Source organism: Lepus europaeus, chromosome 21 (assembly GCF_033115175.1).
Source record: "Lepus europaeus isolate LE1 chromosome 21, mLepTim1.pri, whole genome shotgun sequence".
In the NCBI taxonomy this organism is placed as follows: domain Eukaryota; kingdom Metazoa; phylum Chordata; class Mammalia; order Lagomorpha; family Leporidae; genus Lepus; species Lepus europaeus.
In genome coordinates, this window is record NC_084847.1 from 56,300,580 (window position 1) to 56,318,936 (window position 18,357).

Below are 18,357 nucleotides of genomic sequence, written 5' to 3' on the forward strand. Positions count from 1 at the left end.
GGTACAGCAAATTAAGCCGCTGCCTGCAATTCGGGTATCCCACATGGATGCCGGTTTGATTCCCATCTGTCCTACTTCTGATCCAGCTCCCCGCTAAGGCGCCTGGGAAAGCAATGGAAGATGGCCCACGTTTGGGCCCCTGCACCCACATGGGAGACCTGGAAGAAGCTCCTGACCATTATAGGGAGTGAATCAGCAGATAGAAGCTCTGTCTCTTCCTTTCTCTCTGTAACTTTTTTTTTTTTTTTTTTTTTTTTGGACAGGCAGAGTTAGAGAGAGAGAGAGAGAGAGAAAGGTCTTCCTTCCGTTGGTTCACCCTCCAATGGCCGCCGTGGCCAGTGCGCTGCGCCCATCCGAAGCCAGGAGCCAGGTGCTCCCTCCTGGTCTCCCATGCGGGTGCAGGGCCCAAGGACTTGGGCCATCCTCCACTGCCCTCCCTGGCCATAGCAGAGAGCTGGACTGGAAGAGGAACAACTGAGACAGAACCGGTGCCCCAGCTGGGACTAGAACCCAGGATGCTGGCGCCACAGGCGCAGATTAGCCTAGTGAGCCGTGGCGCCGGCCTGTAACTCTTTCAAATAAATAACTAAATCTTTAAAAAATTGTTCATTTCATTTGAAAGGCAAAGAACTCTTTGAAGAAATAGGTTCTTTCGGATTGTTGCAGCTGACAAGCAATTTAACTTCATTACAATTTTAAAAACGCCTGTGTACTCTTTGGCCCAGAAATTCTACTGCATTGTAGCTGCCCTAGAAAAATACATTTGTGGAATGAAGCTCCTGCAGGTGTTCCCAGTGCTAAATTGCATTAACAAAAAGTGGAATTAATACACACACACACACACACACCCTTCTATATAAATATAGGAGGGTATATATAAATACATTCTCCTAGGTATAAATGCAGAGAAGAGTGTTTTGGTGCACACACACTAATCGAGTTATTGTCTGTCAAGGGAGACTTTTGGCTTTGTTTTGTCGTTTAACTCTTTTATGGGGAGAATAAGTACACTGTATTAATGCATACTATTTCTTAAAAAAAGATTTATTTATTTACCTGAAAGGCAGAGTTAGAGACAGCTCTACCCACTGGGAAGCCAGGAGCCTGGAACTCCATCAGGGCCTCCTCTGTGGGTGTAGGGGCCCAGGTACCTGGGCCATCCTCTGCTGCTTTCCCAGTTGCATTAGCAGGGAGCCAGATCCAAAGTGGATTTTTTTTTTCAATGTTTAAAATTAAAAGGCAATCCAGCACACAAACTGTGACAGGTATGAAAAGTCAAAGACGGCCTGAACCGAAGCCGCGTAGAGGAAAACCAAAGGGGACATAAATACAGTTCTGCATTTATGAACGACAAAAAGGTAATTTGAAATATTTAACCACAAGCTGAGTCAACCAGTGGGGTGCGCCAGCCGGAGACAGCGATGAAAGCTCGCCCAGGGGGATCCCGCTGGGGCTCCCCGTCTTCCCCTGCTCACAGCACCTCTTCGGAGCTTCGTTTTTTTCCCGGTTCTGTAGCCGCAGGTGCAAGAAGCACTTGGATACAACGTATACAAGAGAGTGTGTCCGGCTAGGTTAGGAATTTTTTTTTTTTTTTTTTAATGAAAAGAAATCAGGAAGCTAGTGTGTGGAGATCACACGTTTCCCCTCGACGTAAGGACAGGCCTGGCTCAGGTTTTCAGAGGCATCCAAAATAGGCCCGCTCTCAGCAGGTGCAGAGGCGTTCAGAGCGAAGACACAGCCCACAGGGGTCTTCCCGGCGCCCTGTACACCCCGCGTCCGCCGGTCATCACACAGCTTTCCCTTTAATCCTCAAGGCTCACAGCTCCGTGTCCCCAGGAGGAGGACGCCGAGCGGGACGAGAGCCAGCAGGTGCAGGGACACGGACTCACTCCGTGCCTTTCTAATCTGTTTCTGCGGCGGAAGACGCTGGGCCAGTTCGCACGGACCCCAGCAGCGTGCGGGGCTGAACGCGGCCTGCCCACCACCAAGAACAGTTCACGAGCCCCCGAAGGGCGCCTGCCCCGGACCTGGCCCTGACGCCCTGACCCCCTGACCCGCCCGGGGCGCCCAGGCCGCAGGGAGGCTCGGCCCGCTTTCCTCTCCCCAAGCGAGACTCAGGACGGTCTCCGGGCAGCAGTGCCCTAAAACCCGACTGCCCAGCGGGCACACCCGACCACGGCCTGCAGGTCCCTCCGCGGGCAGCTCCGGACTCACAATGCAAGGCCCACCCGCTCGGAACCCCGCCGTGGCCGTTAAGCACTTCCGCCGGAAGTCGCCCTCGCCGCGGCGCCGCGCTGACGTCACGGGGCCGCCGGAAGTCGGGGAGCCGCCGGCTCCGCGGGCGGCGGGGCGGTCGCTGGGCCCAGCTGGCGGTAAGGGCGCCTCCGCGGGGGCTGTGTGCCGGCGTGACTGGCCCAGGGCTGTCTGCTCCCTACCCTGGCCCTCCCTCTCGTGTGGGGCCACAGTCCTGCCTCCGCCCCGCCATGGAGGCCCGGCGCCCTCTGTGTCCCCTGCGAGCCTGCTGACCCCTACAGCCCCGCATGGGCTCTGGCCTCGGGTGTCCTCTCACTGCCTGCGGCGGACCCGTCCCCTGCCACTACGGGGGCCTTGGATAGTGTAGCCTCCGGGGTAGGGGGCCGCCCGTGTAGTCCCCTGCGTGGGTGACTCCGTGCTACCTCCCGGCTTATTCCTCTCCCAGAGTCGTACAACCCAGCCAGCCCCCGCTCCCAAGTCCTCCCCCACCGACGCCTACTGTGGCTCCTCATGTGAGCCCAGGACCGATGTGTTGTCCTGCAGACAGCTCCACCCTCCTGGGCGAACCATGTCTGCAGCCGCCTGGGTGCCACCTGCTGTGCCAGGCGCACGCCGCTGTCCAAGAGGAGCTGCCGTCCCACTTCACCGTGCTGGCCGGAAATCACCCAGCCGAGGGAGGGACCCTGAGTCACCTCGTCAGGCTGCAGTTTCCGATTGTCTTCTCGTGCGGTGAATAGCTTCCTGCGAGGGCCCAAAGTAACCGTTTCCAGCGTCTTCACCCCGGGCCAGCCTGATGACGTCATAGGACGCAGGGCCCCCATCCCGGGTGCGGGTCCCCTGGCATCGTCAGCAGATTCTCCTGCATGACGTCCTGTCTCAGTACCTGTGTGAACATTCAAGGAGATAAAAAGGAGGATTTGGGGCTGCAGGGGTCGAAGGCCAATCATGTTTCCTTCCTCACTTCCCGTGGGGACCTGCAGGCAGGGCGAGCCCCCCAGAGGCAGACAGGGCGCGGTGCTAGAATCCCAACCCTGATCTTGCAGGAATGGCAGCAGGGCTCCGTGGTGCGTGCTTGGAGCCCGGTTCAGGCTGTTTGGGGAGTTGATAGCTGAGAATGCCTGCCGCAGGATGGAGGCGGGCAGTCACTGTGTGTTCCTCTGTAGCCCCCCCAGGATGGAGTTCCTGGTTCTCTTCCTGTTCTACCTGGCTGTGGTGCTGACCAGCGTTGTCCTGCTCTGTGTCTGTTCGAAAACTCCCCGCCTGCAAGGCCTGGGCAGAAGAGGAGCACAGGTAACTGCGGTCCCCCCGTGCCCGGGGAAGTTTTGGTACTCACCGGTCTCCCCACAGGCCAGAAAAAGAGCCACCGTCTAATTTCATTGCTGGCCCTTGGTAGCATATTGCAGAGTCTGTCTCTGCTTTTGTTATTGCCAGCCGTAGACTTGAGATGCTCCTTTGAGCACAGAGAGCACCCTTCAGGTTGGCTCCTGTGCCGTGGATTTGACGCCTGTAACCGGGCATGGATGTGAGTGGTGTCCACCCAGAGGTGCTGTGTGAGCACCGAACTGCCCACCTCCCTTCAGGGATGACAGCGAGCACAATGGGCACGAGCAGTGCACAGGAGGAGGTTGGCCTGGGAGGGATCTGGGCCGATGCGCCATGGTCTGGTGGTAGACTTGGAACCAGGACTGAACTCAGGGCAGGGAAAGGTGCGGCCCTCACATCAGCACCCCCTGTGCTCACCTTCGCTCCCCTGAGATCCTGGTAGGTGCCTTGTCCGGGGGTCAACAGAGATATGGAGCAGTCGGGCCCCTTGTCCAGGGGTCAAGGGAGACATGGAGCAGTCGGGCGCCTCGTCCAGGGGTCAGGAGAGACATGGAGCAATCGGATGCCTCGTCCCGGGGTCAAGGGAGACATGGAGCAGTCGGGCGCCTCGTCCGGGGGTCAGGAGAGACATGGAGCAATCGGATGCCTCGTCCCGGGGTCAAGGGAGACATGGAGCAGTCGGGCGCCTCGTCCAGGGGTCAGGAGAGACATGGAGCAGTCGGGCGCCTCGTCCGGGGGTCAGGAGAGACATGGAGCAGTCGGGCGCCTCGTCCAGGGGTCAGGAGAGACATGGAGCAGTCGGGCGCCTCGTCCGGGGGTCAAGGGAGACATGGAGGGGTCGGCATCACAAGAAGGCGGTGGAAGGAAGCCCCCTCCTGTGTATCCCTCCTTAAGTCACCCCCCTGCCCAGGCGTGGAAGCAGAGCCTACAGCTGTGGTAACCAGCAGCGGCGCGTGGTGTGGCGCGAGAGGAAGCTGAGCCTGTCTCGCGCGTCGTGTGGTGTGAGAGGAAGGTGATCCTGTCGCCTGTCTCTTGCCTCTGCCGCAGGTGTTCTCCTGTGTGATCCCAGAACGCCTCCAGAGAGCCGTGCAGCGACTCCTTCGTTACCTCTTCCGTACGCGGTATCTATTGCACATGTTACATGTCATCTTTTTTTTTTTTTTTTTTATTCTGAGGAACTGATGGCATTTTTTATTAATTGCACGTGTTGTGAGGGACCCGGGGGTGGGGTTACCACTGGGTGGGTGTCTTGTTGATAATTGTTTCCACCCTCCAGCTTCAGGAAGTTTTATTTATTTATTTTTAGAGATTTATTTGTATTTATTTGAAAGGCAGAGAGAGAGAGGGAAAGAAACATGGAAAGAAATCTTCCATCTGCAGGTTCACTCCCCAAATGGCTGCAATGGCCGGGACTGGGCCAGACCAAAGCCAGGAGCCAGGGACTCCATCCGGGTCTCCCACCTGGCTACAGGGGCCCAAGCACTTAGGCCATCTTCTGCTGCTTTCCCAGGTGCAGTAGCAGGGAGCTGGATTGGGCGTGGAGCAGCCGGGACTCAAACCGGTGCCCATATAGGATGCTGGTGTTGCAGGTGGTAGTTTAACCCTCTGTGCCATGGTGATAGCTCATTCAGGAAACTTTTTATGATTTCCAGTGTGGTAAGAGCAAGGGTTCCAGAACAGATCATGAGTCTTGGGTTCCAGACCTCTGCTAACAATAACTTCTGGTCATCTTGGGGAGTTTTTGTTTGATTGTTTTTTTTTTTTTTTCTTTTTGGAGATTTTTAAAAAAGATTATTTATTTATTTGAGAGGTAGAGTTATAGATAGTGAGAGGGAGAGACAGAGAGAAAGGTCTTCTGTCCACTGGTTCACTCCCCAAATGGCTGCAACAGCCGGAGCTGCGCTGATCTGAAGCCAGGAGCCAGGAGCTTCTTCTGGGTCTCCCACATGGGTGCAGGGGCCCAAGGGCCTGGGCCATCCTCTACTGCTTTCCCAGGCGATAGCAGAGAGCTGGATGGGAAAAGGAGCAGCCAAGATTAGAACCTGCGCCCATATGGGATGCCGAGCTGCAGGTGGAAGATTAACCTACTACGCCACAGCGCCGGCCCCTGGAGATTTTATTTATTTATTTGAAAGGTAGAGTTACAGACAGGGAGAGGCAGAGGCAGAGAGAGAGAGAGAGAGAACTCTTCCAAACACTAGTTCACTCCCCAGATGGCCACAATAGCCAGGGTGGACAAGACCAAAACCAGGAGCCTGTAGCTTCATCTGGGTCTTCCCTGTGGGTGGCAGGGCCCCAGCACTTGGACCATCTTCCGCTGCCTTCCCAGGCACTTTAGGAAGGAGCTGCATCCGAAGTGGAACAGCCAGGCTTTGAACCGGCGCCCCTGTGGGATGCTAGCTCCACAGCTAGTGGCTTACCCTGCTAGGCCACAGTGCTGGCTCTTGTATGTTTTTTTAATGCAGATTATGATTGTCTAGGACAAAGCGTTCACCTGTGTATTTTTAAACATTATTTGTTTATTTGAGAGGCAGAAACATGCACATACATACAGAGCTGTCATCTGCCAGTTCACTCCCCGAACGCCCATAACAGCTGGGACCGGGCCAGGCTGACGCTGGGAGCCAGGAGCTCCATCTCATCTCCCTGTGGGTGGCAGGGCCCCATGCTTGCCTTCCAGGGTGCACCCTAGCGGGCAGCGGGAATCGGAGGCAGAGGCAGGACTTGAACTCAGGCACTGGTGAGGGATGCAGGGACCCCAACCAGCGCCTTGTCTCTGGGTTTGGGTGTCTTCTGTAACATGGACTGACTTAATGACTGGGAAAATAATGACATGCACTTCTATAAAATACATGGGAATGTCTTGTCGTGCGCAGTTTTACTGTCTTCTCAAGCCCGAAGGAAGCGGTTGGCCCTTGGCTGCTTCGCTGGCATTGTCCGATTTCTGCCTGGAGCAGCTCTTGTGAGCGAGCCATGTGCCTGTCTCCTTTCAGAAACTACAGCTTCCTTGTCGTACACCTGGCCGTGCAAGCGATGGTCTATACTGAGTATACCTCGGAAATCTTTGGCTACTGTCAAGAGCTGGAGTTCCCCCTGTATTACCTTCTGCAGCCGTACCTGTTGCTGGCTGTGAACCTGGTTTTCTTCACCCTAACCTGCGTAACCAATCCTGGTAAGTTGAGGTTCCTGTCACACGGACTGGTGACGGCTCAGCTGTCTCACTGACCATGCAGCATGCCGGCTCTGGCCCTCCCAGGGACTTCGCAGGGCATTTGATGTGGGGTGTTTCCATTATCTTTCACTTCAGGATGTTTCCTAATTTTATTTTTCTTCTTCTTCTTCTTTAAGATGTATTTATTTGAAGGGCAGAGTTACAGGGAGAGAGGTCTTCCATCCGCTGGTTCATCCCCCAAATGGCTGCAATGGCCAGAGTTTGGGCCACACCAAAGCCAGGAGCCAGGAGCTTTTGGGTCTCCCACGTGGGTGGCAGGGGCCCACGCATTTGGGCCGTTCTCTGCTGCTTTTCCAGGCCTTTAGCGGGGAGCTGGATCAGAAGTGGAACAGCCGAGACTCAAACCAGTGCCCGTATGGGATGCCGGTGCTGCAGGCAGTGGCTTTACCAGCTATGCCACAGTGCTGGCCCTTTGTTCTTCTTTGACCTGTGGGTTATTTAGGATGGTTTAAAGCTTTCCCATATACTTTTTTCCCTTAGTTTACTTTTTTGCCATTTTGATGTAATTGTGTGACTGTGTGGAGCTTGTGGCCTATACAATACTGTTTCTTTTTAAGATTTTACTGCTGTTTGCATTGTGCCCATGCATGTTGTCAGTTTGTGTAAGTGATCTGTGTGTGCTTGAAGGGCATGTGTTTTTCTCATTCTTGGGTACAGAGAAACAAAGTCCATTACATCAGTTTGGTTAATTATGTTCACGCCTTTTAAAGCCACGCTTGTTTTATCAAGTCAATAACTGAGCAGTGTGTGACCTCATTCTGAGAGCTGATGTCACAGATTTCTCCTTGCAGTTACTGCTGTTTTTGCTTCATGTATTTTGAAACTGTTATGTATATATTCCTTCTTATGAAATGCGTTCAAGGGCTGGCGCTGTGGTGTAGCAGGTAAAGCCGCTACCTGCAGTGCCGGCTTTACCTCATATGGGCACCAGTTCGAGTCCCGGTTGCTCCACTTCCGATCTAGCTCTCTGCTATGGCCTGGGAAAGCAGTGGAAGATAGCCCAAGTCCTTGGGCCCCTCCACCTGCGTGGGAGACCCAGAAGAAGCTCCTGGCTCCTGGCTTTGGATCTTCTCAGCTCCAGCCATGGTGGCCATCTGGGGGGTGAAACAGCGGATGGAAGACCTCCCTCTTTGTCTCTGCCTCTCCGTCTCTCTGTGTGTAACTCTGACTCTCAACTAAATAAATAAATCTTAAAAAAAAAAAAAAGAAATGCATTCAAAGTTTAGAATTAGCATCGTCTCTTGCCAGTGAATTGAATCTTTTTCCATAACATAATCTCCTTGTCACCACTAATGCTGTTTGCTCTCAAGTGTCTTGTTGGTTATTAATATTGTTGTGCTATCTTTGTGTCCTTTCCTTCTTTTTTCTTTTTGAGAGTTACAGAGACAGGCATCCAGAGCTCTCCTCTCCTGGTTCACCCCTGGAACGCCTGTGGCAGCTAGGGCTAGGCTGTGGTCCTAGCTGGCACACGGTCCAGTCGAGGGGTCAGTGATCCACCTGCTGCCCCCTAGTAGGAAGCTAAAATCCAGGGAAGCACTTGATCCCCTCTCTTGTTTTAACTGGTGTGTGTTTGGTATTTTTTTTTTCCATCCTTTTACTTTTAACCCTTCATGCCCTTGAAGTACCCAGTGCCCATCAACTGGTAGATGAAACGAACTGTGGATTATCCAGGTAGCAGAATGTTACAGTAGAGAATATTCTGATTCATTCTGTCACGGATGGAAGAAGCCACGCGCCACGTGGTTCAGGAACAGGCAGATGTAGTGGAGACACAGAGGAGATGGGTGGTCTCCAGGGCCTGGGAGCATCTGCGGAAAAGCAGCCTGCTGCTGCCGGCTTTCTCCCGAGGGTGACGCGTGAGCCCCAGCCGCTGAACTGGGCGCTGGGTGAGCGGGTTGGTTCTGAGTCCGTGTCTGGGCGCCGGATGGGCGGGTTGGGTCTGGGAGTCCGTCTCTGGGCGCCGGATGGGCGGGTTGGGTCTGTGAGTCCGTCTCTGGACGCTGGATGGGCGGGTTGGTTCTGAGTCCGTCTCTGGGCGCTGGATGGGCAGGTTGGGTCTGTGTCTGTCTCTGGGCGCTGGATGGGCGGGTGGGTTCTGAGTCTGACTCTGGGCGCCAGATGGGCGGGTTGGGTCTGTGAGTCCGTCTCTGGGCGCCGGATGGGCGGGTTGGGTCTGTGAGTCCGTCTCTGGGCGCCAGATGGGCGGGTTGGTTCTGTGTCCGTCTCTGGGCGCCGGATGGGCGGGTTGGGTCTGTGTCCGTCTCTGGGCGCCGGATGGGCGGGTTGGTTCTGAGTCCATCTCTGGGCGCCGGATGGGCGGGTTGGGTCTGTGAGTCCGTCTCTGGGCGCTGGATGGGCGGGTGGGGTCTGAGTCCGTCTCTGGGCGCCGGATGGGCGGGTTGGGTCTGGGGGTCCGTCTCTGGGCGCTGGATGGGCGGGTTTGTTCTGAGTCCGTCTCTGGGTGCCGGATGGGCGGGTTGGGTCTGTGAGTCCGTCTCTGGGCGCCGGATGGGCGGGTTGGGTCTGGGAGTCCGTCTCTGGGCGCTGGATGGGCGGGTTGGGTCTGTGAGTCCGTCTCTGGGCGCCGGATGGGCGGGTTGGGTCTGTGAGTCCGTCTCTGGGCGCTGGATGGGCGGGTTGGGTCTGGGGGTCCGTCTCTGGGCGCTGGATGGGCGGGTTTGTTCTGAGTCCGTCTCTGGGTGCCGGATGGGCGGGTTGGGTCTGTGAGTCCGTCTCTGGGCGCCGGATGGGCGGGTTGGTTCTGAGTCCGTCTCTGGGTGCCGGATGGGCGGGTTGGGTCTGGGAGTCCGTGTCTGGGCGCCGGATGGGCGGGTTGGGTCTGGGAGTCCGTCTCTGGGCGCTGGATGGGCGGGTTGGGTCTGTGAGTCCGTCTCTGGGCGCCGGATGGGCGGGTTGGGTCTGTGAGTCCGTCTCTGGGCGCTGGATGGGCGGGTTGGGTCTGTGAGTCCGTCTCTGGACGCCGGATGGGCGGGTTGGGTCTGGGAGTCCGTCTCAGAGCCCCTGTGAAAACGCAGTGTGGCAGCCAGGGCAGCGGTCCCGCTGGGTGGACATCTAGTCTCCCTACCCTTGCGGCCGACGCCTGTCCTTTTTCTCCAGGCACCGTAACGAGAGGGAATGAGTCGGCACTGCTGCAGGTGTACGAATTTGATGACGTGATGTTCCCCAAGAACGCGAGGTGCGCTACTTGTGACCTGAGGAAGCCGGCTCGATCCAAGCACTGCCGTGAGTGCGGGGCCCGTGCCTCCAGCCGCACCCTCCCCGCTGTACGCGGCGGCCTGGTCTGTCAGGGGAGGCTCTGTGAATCGAAGAGCACAAGATGTGGGCTGGTCACTTCTGGCTGGAAGCCAGGGGCTGTTTTTATTTATTTATTTATTTTGATAACTGGAGGTAAGGCCTTACCATTCTTGTGACGTGGACGACCCTCAGCCCTGGATGTAAGAGCTCTTTGGGGGCCAGTGCTGTGGCGCAGTAGGTTAAACTGTTGCTTGTGGTGCCGGCATCCCATGTGGGTGCCATTTTGGGTCCCGGCTGCTCTACTTCAATCCAGCTCCCTCCTAAAGTGCCTGGGAAAGTAGCAGAAGATGGCCTGAGTGCTTGGACCTCTGTACCCACGTGGGAGACCCGGATGAAGCTCCTGGTTTTGGCCTGGCCCAGCCCTGGCTTTTGTGGTATGAAGCAACTGATGGTTGGTTCCCTGTCTCTCCCTGTCTATCTCCCTCCCTGTCTCTCTCTCTCCCTCCCCTCTTTCTCTGTAATTTTCCTTTCAAATAAATTAAATCTCTTTCTTAAAAGTTTTTAAATTTATTTATTGGAAAGGCAGAGTTACAGAGAGGCAGAGGCAGAGAGAGAGAGAGAGGTTGTCTATCTACTGGTTCACTCTCCAAATGGTGTTAACAGCCAGAGCTGGACCAAATACGAAGCCAGGATCCAGGAGCTTCTTCCTGGTCTTCCATGCGGTGCTAGAGCAGCCGGGACTCGAACCGGCATCCGTATGGGATACCAGCACCGCAGGCAGACACTTAGCCCAGTAAACCACAGCGCCGGCCCCTAAAATAAATAAATCTTTAAAAAAAGAAAAAAAAGCGCTCCTGTTTGGCCTGTGGCAGGGCGTGGTCACGCACAGCGGCTGTCCCCGCAGGACGCTGTTTGCAGAGCTCAGTCCCAGAAAAGCCCAGTGTGCAGAGCAGCGCCCAGGGGTCTGCACCAGCGCTTCTGACAGAAGTGCAGCGTGAGCCACGGTGTGATGTCCTAGGAGCCACGTTACCCGAGTGGAAAGAAACACTTGGTGAATTTTTTTTAATTATTTATTTTATATTTGAAAGACAGTGTGGAGAGAGAGAGAAAGATATCGTGTCTGCTGGTTCACTCCTCAAATAGCCACAATAGTCACGGCTGGGCCAGTGGAAAGCCAGGAGCCTGGAACTTCATCTTGATCTCCCACGTGCGTGGCAGGGACACCAGTACTGGAGCCATCGTCTGCTGCCTTCCAGTGACTTTCCAGCCAGGACTGGAACCAACATTCCATTAGGGGATGCGGGCGTCCCACGCGGTGGCTTAACCCTCTGCGTTACAACTGCAGCCCCCAGAGGAGGAATTTTAATTGCTTATTTTAATTAGCACCACGTACCTGAAATACCTAGACCAGTGGTGAGGCAGTGTCTGTGCCCTGTTTCATACGAGGTCTTTGCCATTGCACGTCTAGCGATCTTGGTTGCAGCACTAACTATGACTGGAAAAGCCTGACCCCTGGTTAGAGTGCAGTGGCAGGGCAGGTGCACCCCTGTCCCCAGGCTGTGCTAGCGCATTCTCCCAGGTCCCCCCGAGCTCAGGGAGTGCTATGAGTCCTTTTCCTCCCCGACCCCCGTGTTCACCCGTACTGACCCCTGACTTTGAAGTGAGCAGCAGCGGTGGGGCCACGTCAGAGGAGAGTGAGTGCACTTGGGCTTGGCTCCCCTGAGCTGCCAGAAACGCCCTGTAAACCGCCAGTCTGTCCACAGAGACGCCCTTCCGTGCCCCTGTGGCTCGCGGCCGCCCCGTGTCAGGGTCCCCGGCCAAGGACCGACGCGGCATGTGCTGCCCTCGTTCTGTGCAGGGGTGTGTGACTGCTGTGTGCACCGCTTTGACCACCATTGTGTGTGGGTGAACAATTGCATCGGGGCCTGGAACGCCAGGTACTTCCTCATCTACCTCGCGACGCTGGTGGCCTCCGCGGCCTCTGTGGCCGCCGTGAGCACCATGTTCCTGGTCCACTTGGTGGCACTGTCGGACCTGCAGCAGGAGACGTACGTGGACGACCATGGACACCTGCAGGCCGTGGGCGTGTTCTTTCTGGCTCAGGTAACTGTTCTGTGGGTGTCGCTCCTGCTGGCAGCTTCCAGAGATGGAGAAGGAGGTTTATTTTCTCAGCTGTTCCTCTTTAGAAACTGACTACCATCACGTTGTACGAGTCACCATCAGGGGGCTTAGCGTATTCACAGGGCTCTGTTGCTATCACCCAGGACGTTTCATTGCTCCATGAAGAAACACTCTCCATTCCCTCTTCCCCCAGATCTGGCAACCATTTCTCTTTTCTTTCAAAAAATATTTTGGGGCCGGCGCTGCGGCATAGCCAGTAAAGCCACCATCTGCAGTGCCAGCATCTCATATGGGCGCTGATTTGAGTCCTGGTGGCTGTACTTCCAATCCAGCTCTCTGCTGTGGCCTGGGAAAGCAGTAGAAGATGGCCCAAGTGCTTGGGCACCTGCACCCACGTGGGAGACCCCTAGAAAGCTCCTGGTTCCTGGCTTTGGATCAGCCCAGCTCCAGCTATTGTGGCCAGTTGGGGAGTGAACCAGCGGATGGAAGACTTTTTCTCTCTGTGCCTCTGCCTCTCTGTAACTCTATTTTTCAAATAAATAAATACATAAATGTTTAAACAATGTTTTATGTTTTGAAAGGCAGACACACACACAAAACCAGAGGGAAAGGAGAGAGGGGATAGAGACCTTCCACCCACTGATTCCCTCAAATGCCTGCAATAGCCCCGGCTGGATCAGGCTGAAACCAGGAGCCTGGAGCTCATTCCGGGTCACCCACGTGGGTGGCAGGGACTTCGTGCCTGAGCCGTCACCTGTTCCCTGACGGATTGGAAGTGGAGCCGGGTCCCACGCCCAGGGACTGACATGGGACGCTGGCATCCCAGACGCCCCACGCCTGCCTGCTTCCTGACTGTGTCCCTTTCCGGGACATTTCTCAGTGCAGTGACAACGCTGCGTGGCCCTGCGCACTGGCTCCTGTGACCCCGTGTGTCAGAACTACTTTTCTGTTCTTTCTTTTTTTTTGGGGGGGGGGGTGTAGAGGATTTTTTTTTTTTTTGACAGGCAGAGCTAGACAGAGACACAGAGAGAAAGGTCTTCCTTCCATTGGTTCACCCCCAAAATGGCCACTGCGGCCGGCGTGCTGCACCGATCCGAAGCCAGGAGCCAGGTGCTTCCTCCTGGTCTCCCATGGGGTGCAGGGCCCAAGCACTTGGGCCATCCTCCACTGCCTTCCCAGGCCACAGCACAGAGCTGGACTGGAAGAGGGGCAACCGAGACAGAATCTGGCACCCCAGCTAGGTCTAGAACCCAGGGTACCGGCGCCACAGGCGGAGGATTAGCCTAGTGAGCCACAATGCTGGCCAGAACTACTTTTCTTTTAAAAGAAGTCTTGTTTGTTTGTTCATTATTTATTTATTTATTTGAAAGTCGAGGGGGTGGGATCCTCCATCCGCTGGTTCACTCCCAGATAGTCACAACAACTGGGGCTGGGCCAGGCTGAAGCCAGGAGCCAGGAACTTCTTCTGGGTCTCCCACACGGGTGCAGGGGTCCAAGCACTTGGGCCATCTTCCACTGCTTTCCCAGGGCATTAGCAGGGAGCCGGATCAGAGGTGGAGCATCCGGGACTCGAACCCGCATCCATGTGGGATGCCAACGTCACAGGTGTGACTTAGCCCACTACGCCACAATGCTCGCCCCAGAACTTCATTGTTTTCTAAAGATGTATTTACTTATTTAAAAGGCAGTAAAGAGAGAAAGAGAAGGAGATATCTTCCAGCTGGTTCATTCCCCAAATGGCCACAGTGGCCGGAGCTGGGCCAAGCCAAACCAGAAGCCTGGATCTTCACCTGGGTCTCCCACGTGGGTGGCAGGGCCCCAGGCGCCCAGACCATCTATCACCTCTTTCCCAGGCATACTAGCGGGGGGCTGGGTCAGAAGTAGAGCAGTCAGTATTAGAACTGGCCACCCCCGTATGGGACGCTGGTGTTGCAGATGGCTGCTTAAACTGTTGTATTACAGTGCTAGAAGTTCATTTACTAAAAAAATAAGCTTCTCTTTAAATCAAAATTTTCATGAACTTTTAAAAAAAAGGTTTATTTACTTGAAAGAGTGACAGGGAGGGAGAGAGGTCTTCCATGCTCTGGTTCTCCCCAAATGGCCACCCAGCCCGAGGTGGTGCAGGCCGAGGCCAGGAGCCGGGAACTCCCTCCCAGCTGCATGGCATGGCGGGGCCCCGAGCACGTGAGCCGTCGTCTGTTACCTTCCCGGGCAGGTCAGCAGCCAGCTGGGTCAGAGGCAGAGCAGGCCGGATGTAGACCAGCGGTCTGTAGGGGCCGCCGGCCGCGTCACACATGGCCTCCCAACACCAGCCTCTGTTTCTGTGGCTGAGGGCGTCCTGTGTGGATTCCCCGTGTTTTCAGCGGTTGATGAACATGTGGGTGTTTCCTCTCTCCGGCTGTCTTCGCATAATGCTGCGAACCTTCACGTACACGTTTGCATTTTTAAGCGAGCACGGGGGAGTGGAACTGGTGTGTCCCGGTAACTCCGCACAGCCAGAGGGACTGCTGGGCTGTTTCCTGAGCGTCTGCGCCAGCCGGGAACGAGCCCTCCCGTTTCCTCACCTCCCGGGCCAGACTTCCCTCACCTCGGTTGTTCGTTACAGTCACTCTGAGGGCATGTGAAGCGGTGTTTTGTGGTGTGAATCTCAGCTACAGTGTGCTGTGGAATGTGTTTTCACGTGCTTATTGGCCATTGTGTCTCTTTGGAGAAATTTTTCAAAAGCTTTGCCCAGGGGCTGCCTTTGTGGTGTAAAGCTGGATAAAAGCTGCCGCCTGCAGCGCCGGCATCCCGGCTGCTCCGCTTCCGATCCAGCTCTCCGCTGTGGCCTGGGAAAGCAGTGCATCATGGCCAAGTCCTTGGGCCTCTGCACCCACGTGGGAGACCCGGAAGAAGCTCCTGGCTCCTGGCTTCAGATCGGCACAGCTCCAGCCATTGTGGCTGTTTGGGGAGTGAACCAGCAGATGGAGGACTGGAGCTCTCTGGCTCTCTCTCGCTCTCTCTCTCTCTCTGTAACTGTCTTTCAAATAAATAAAATCTTAAACAAACAAAAACCATTGCCCAGAGGCAGGCATTGTGACACAGCCGGTTACGCTGCCACTTAGAAGCCCACGTCCCTTGCTGGAGGGCCAGGTTCAAGTCCTGGCTGTTCCATGCTTCTAATCCAGCTTCCTGTTACTGCACTCGGGAGGCAGTGGAGGATGGCCCAGGGCTTGGGTTCCCGCCACCCATGTGGGAAACCCAGATGGAGCTCTTGGCTTCAGCCTCTCAAAGCCCCAGCTGTTGTGGCCACTTGGGAAGTGAGCACTAGTGGATTGAAGATCTCTCTCTCTCTCTCTCTCTCTCCCTCCCTCTCTCCTTCTGTCATTCTGCCTTTCATATAAGGAATCTTTGCCCATTTTACAGATTGGGCTATTTGACTGTTATTGTTCTAAGAGTCTTTAAATATATTCTGGACACTAGACCCTTATCAGCTATACAATTTTTAAATAGTTTCTTTTGTTCTGTGGATTGTCTTATTGTCTTTTTTAAAACAAAGGCATTAATGAGAGAGAGAGCGCGCGCTCCCATGCACTGGCTCATTCTCCAAATGCCTGCAGTAGCTGGCTGTGTTCAGGCCAGAGCCAACAGCCTGGAACTCAATCCAGGTCTCCCACATGGGGAGCAAAACATCACCCCCTCCCAGGGTCAGCAGTGGCAGGAGCCGGAGCCAGGACTGACTTGGGAACACTGAGGGAGCATCTTAGCCTCTAGGCTAAGTGCCCCCCCACACACACTCTATTTTGACACGCGAACAAGATCTACGTTTGCTTTTCAGAGCTGCCACACCCTGAGTAACCGTTCCCTCTCCTTCCAGTGCAAAGTACAAGCTCTAGGGTTATTCCGAGGCTGCTCGCTAGAGCTGGTTTTTGTTTGTTTTAAGATTTATTTATATGAAAGGTAAAAGGGAGAGAGAAGGAGGTTGATTTTCCATCCCCTGGTTCGCTCCCCAAATGCTCACATGGCTGGGGCTGGTCCAGGCCCAAGCCAGGAGTCTGGAGTTCCATCTCGATCTCCCACGTGGGTGGCAGGGACCCAGGTACATTAGCAGGGAGCTAGACTGGAAGTGGACTTGCCCTGGCGCTCTGGTACGGGATGCCGGGGTTGCCGGCGGCAGCCTGGCCCCACGGGGGCTTGACTCTGGTTGTGATTTGCGTCCAGGGGGTCCGCTGAGGAGCTGGCCCCGTGTGCGTGGGCAGGACCAGGGCTGGTCCGTGGCATGCTGCAGTCTGGTGCCTGATGCGCTGCCTCTCCTTTGCCCCCAGTACCTGTTCCTGGCCTTCCCGAAGATCGTCCTGCTGCTGGGCTTTGTCGTCGTGCTGAGCATCCTCCTGGGCGGCTACCTGTGCTTCGCTCTGTACCTGGCTGTCACCAACCAGACCACCTTCGAGTGGTTCAGACGGGACTGGGCCCGGCGCCAGCACTGCCCCCTTGTGGCCCAGCCCCAAGTCTACCGGAACATTCACTGCCGTGGGCTGTGGAGCAACCTCCGGGAGATATTTCTACCGGTTGTCCCCGACTGTGAGGGAAAGAAGAAATAGGACTGGGAAGAGTATGGCTGCCTTTTAAATATATTGTACATTTATTTATACATGTGGATACTAATTTTTTAAGCATTTGGTTTCTGTTTTATTTTTTTGAAGATTATTTATTTGAAAGTCAGAGCTACAGAAAGGGAAAGAAAGAGAGAGGTCTTCCACCCGCTGGTTCACTCCCCAGATGGCCACAATGGCCAGTGCTGGGCCAGGCTGAAGCCAGGAGCGTCATCCAGGCCTGCCACGTGGGTAGCAGGGGCCCAAGGACTTGGGCTGTTTTCCCAGGCCATTGTCAGGGAACTGGATGGGAAGTGGGGCAGCCAGGAAACGAAGTGGCACCCAGAGGGGCCGTCGCAGGCGATGGTACCCACTACACAGCGCTGGCCCCTGTCGTGTGTTTATAAGTGGACCGTGAGTGCATAATGAAGGGAACGCTAGTGTTGACTGAGCTGTGGCCAGGTGCTGGGGCGCACATCTCCCTTGCTACGCGGTTGGATCCGGCTCCTCTGAAATCCTGGCGTCAGGGGAAGCCAGAGAGGACTTCTCTGAGGTTCTAAGTGATACTGAGATTACCATCACCTGCCCCTGGCCTCGGCCTCAGCTCCATCCCAGAGCCTCGCCCCGCTCTCCCTTCCTGGTCAGTTAGGCCTCTGAAACGGGGGACTGTCCTGCCCGCCCTCCACTGGCCTCTGCCAGCCACATTCAAGTCTTTCCTGTCCTGTCTAGAAACGCCAGAGCTCACCTGTCAGTCAGGGGAGAGAGGTTCACGTGACAGCCAAAGCCAGGAGCCCACAGCAGGGCACTCGGTCCAGGGCTCTCCCACGTGGGTGGCAGGGACCCAAGTCCTGGAACCACCACGCCTGCCTTCCAGGGTTTGCCTTAGCAGGAAGCTGGAGTCCAGGCTTGCCCGTGTGGGCTGTGGGCGTCCCGAGGGGCCCGACATGCACCCCTAAGTGCTGGGGGTGTTAGGGTGGGAGAGTCTGCAGGAGCAGGAAGCAGGTGGGCTGGACGTGTGGAGCTACGAACAATAACCCCAGCCCTGGAGGAGCCATCGTCTGGAGAGGAGTGGGGGACAGGGAAGCTGGGGCCTGGGGTAGGGAGGCTCTGGCCTGTCGCGGCAGCCAGTGAATTCACGGATGCCCTGTCTGGGATGGACAGCGTGGGCGGGAGGGCACCCAAGCCAAGGCCCTAAGCACGGTGAAATGAAACAGGAGGCCTTGAACGCCGTGCAACAGGAAGAAGGCGTTCACCGGTGTGGGGGGCGTGGTGTGGCGACCGGGGACCCGCGGGACTGCGGGCGGGAAGAGCGGAGCCCAGGCGGGGTCTGCCTCCGGCCGCGCGCCCCTCACCGGCCCGCCGCCAGGGGGCGCCCTGCCGCGAGCGCGTGCGGGCCGCGGGCTGCGCTTGGGCCGTGCGGGCCGCCGTCGCCGCCCCGGCATTCCGTCGCCGTTCGGCTGCGCGGCGTCGGCTCCCGCGGCCCTGGGCGGCGCCGCACCCGGACCCCCGAGCGCCTGCTGGCCGGCGGCGGCCGCGATGGCCCCCTGAGCGGCCCGGGAGCGGGCAGCGGCGGGCGGGCGGCGCCGCGGCGCAGGCTGGGGC

General features: G+C 56.3%; 1 protein-coding gene across 8 annotated transcripts; it reads left to right on the forward strand.

Annotated features, from left to right (window-relative positions):
* Window positions 1-2,307: 2,307 nt before the first annotated feature.
* ZDHHC4 (zinc finger DHHC-type palmitoyltransferase 4) lies at window positions 2,308-18,046 on the forward strand. Of its 8 annotated transcripts, XM_062180271.1 has the most exons (8): window positions 2,318-2,372; window positions 2,797-2,982; window positions 3,417-3,543; window positions 4,624-4,697; window positions 6,570-6,748; window positions 9,926-10,051; window positions 11,922-12,166; window positions 16,489-16,946. In XM_062180271.1, the coding sequence occupies exons 2-8, from the start codon at window positions 2,822-2,824 to the stop codon at window positions 16,762-16,764; spliced, it is 1,188 nt and encodes a 395-aa protein (XP_062036255.1). In that variant the 5' UTR covers window positions 2,318-2,372; window positions 2,797-2,821; the 3' UTR covers window positions 16,765-16,946. The 8 variants fall into 8 exon arrangements, with proteins under 8 accessions (XP_062036258.1, XP_062036255.1, XP_062036262.1 ...); XM_062180274.1 differs by lacking the exon at window positions 2,797-2,982 and having other exon boundaries at window positions 2,308-2,372; window positions 16,489-18,044; XM_062180276.1 differs by lacking the exons at window positions 2,318-2,372; window positions 16,489-16,946 and adding an exon at window positions 12,517-13,138 and having other exon boundaries at window positions 2,463-2,982.
* The last annotated feature ends 311 nt before the right edge of the window (window positions 18,047-18,357 follow it).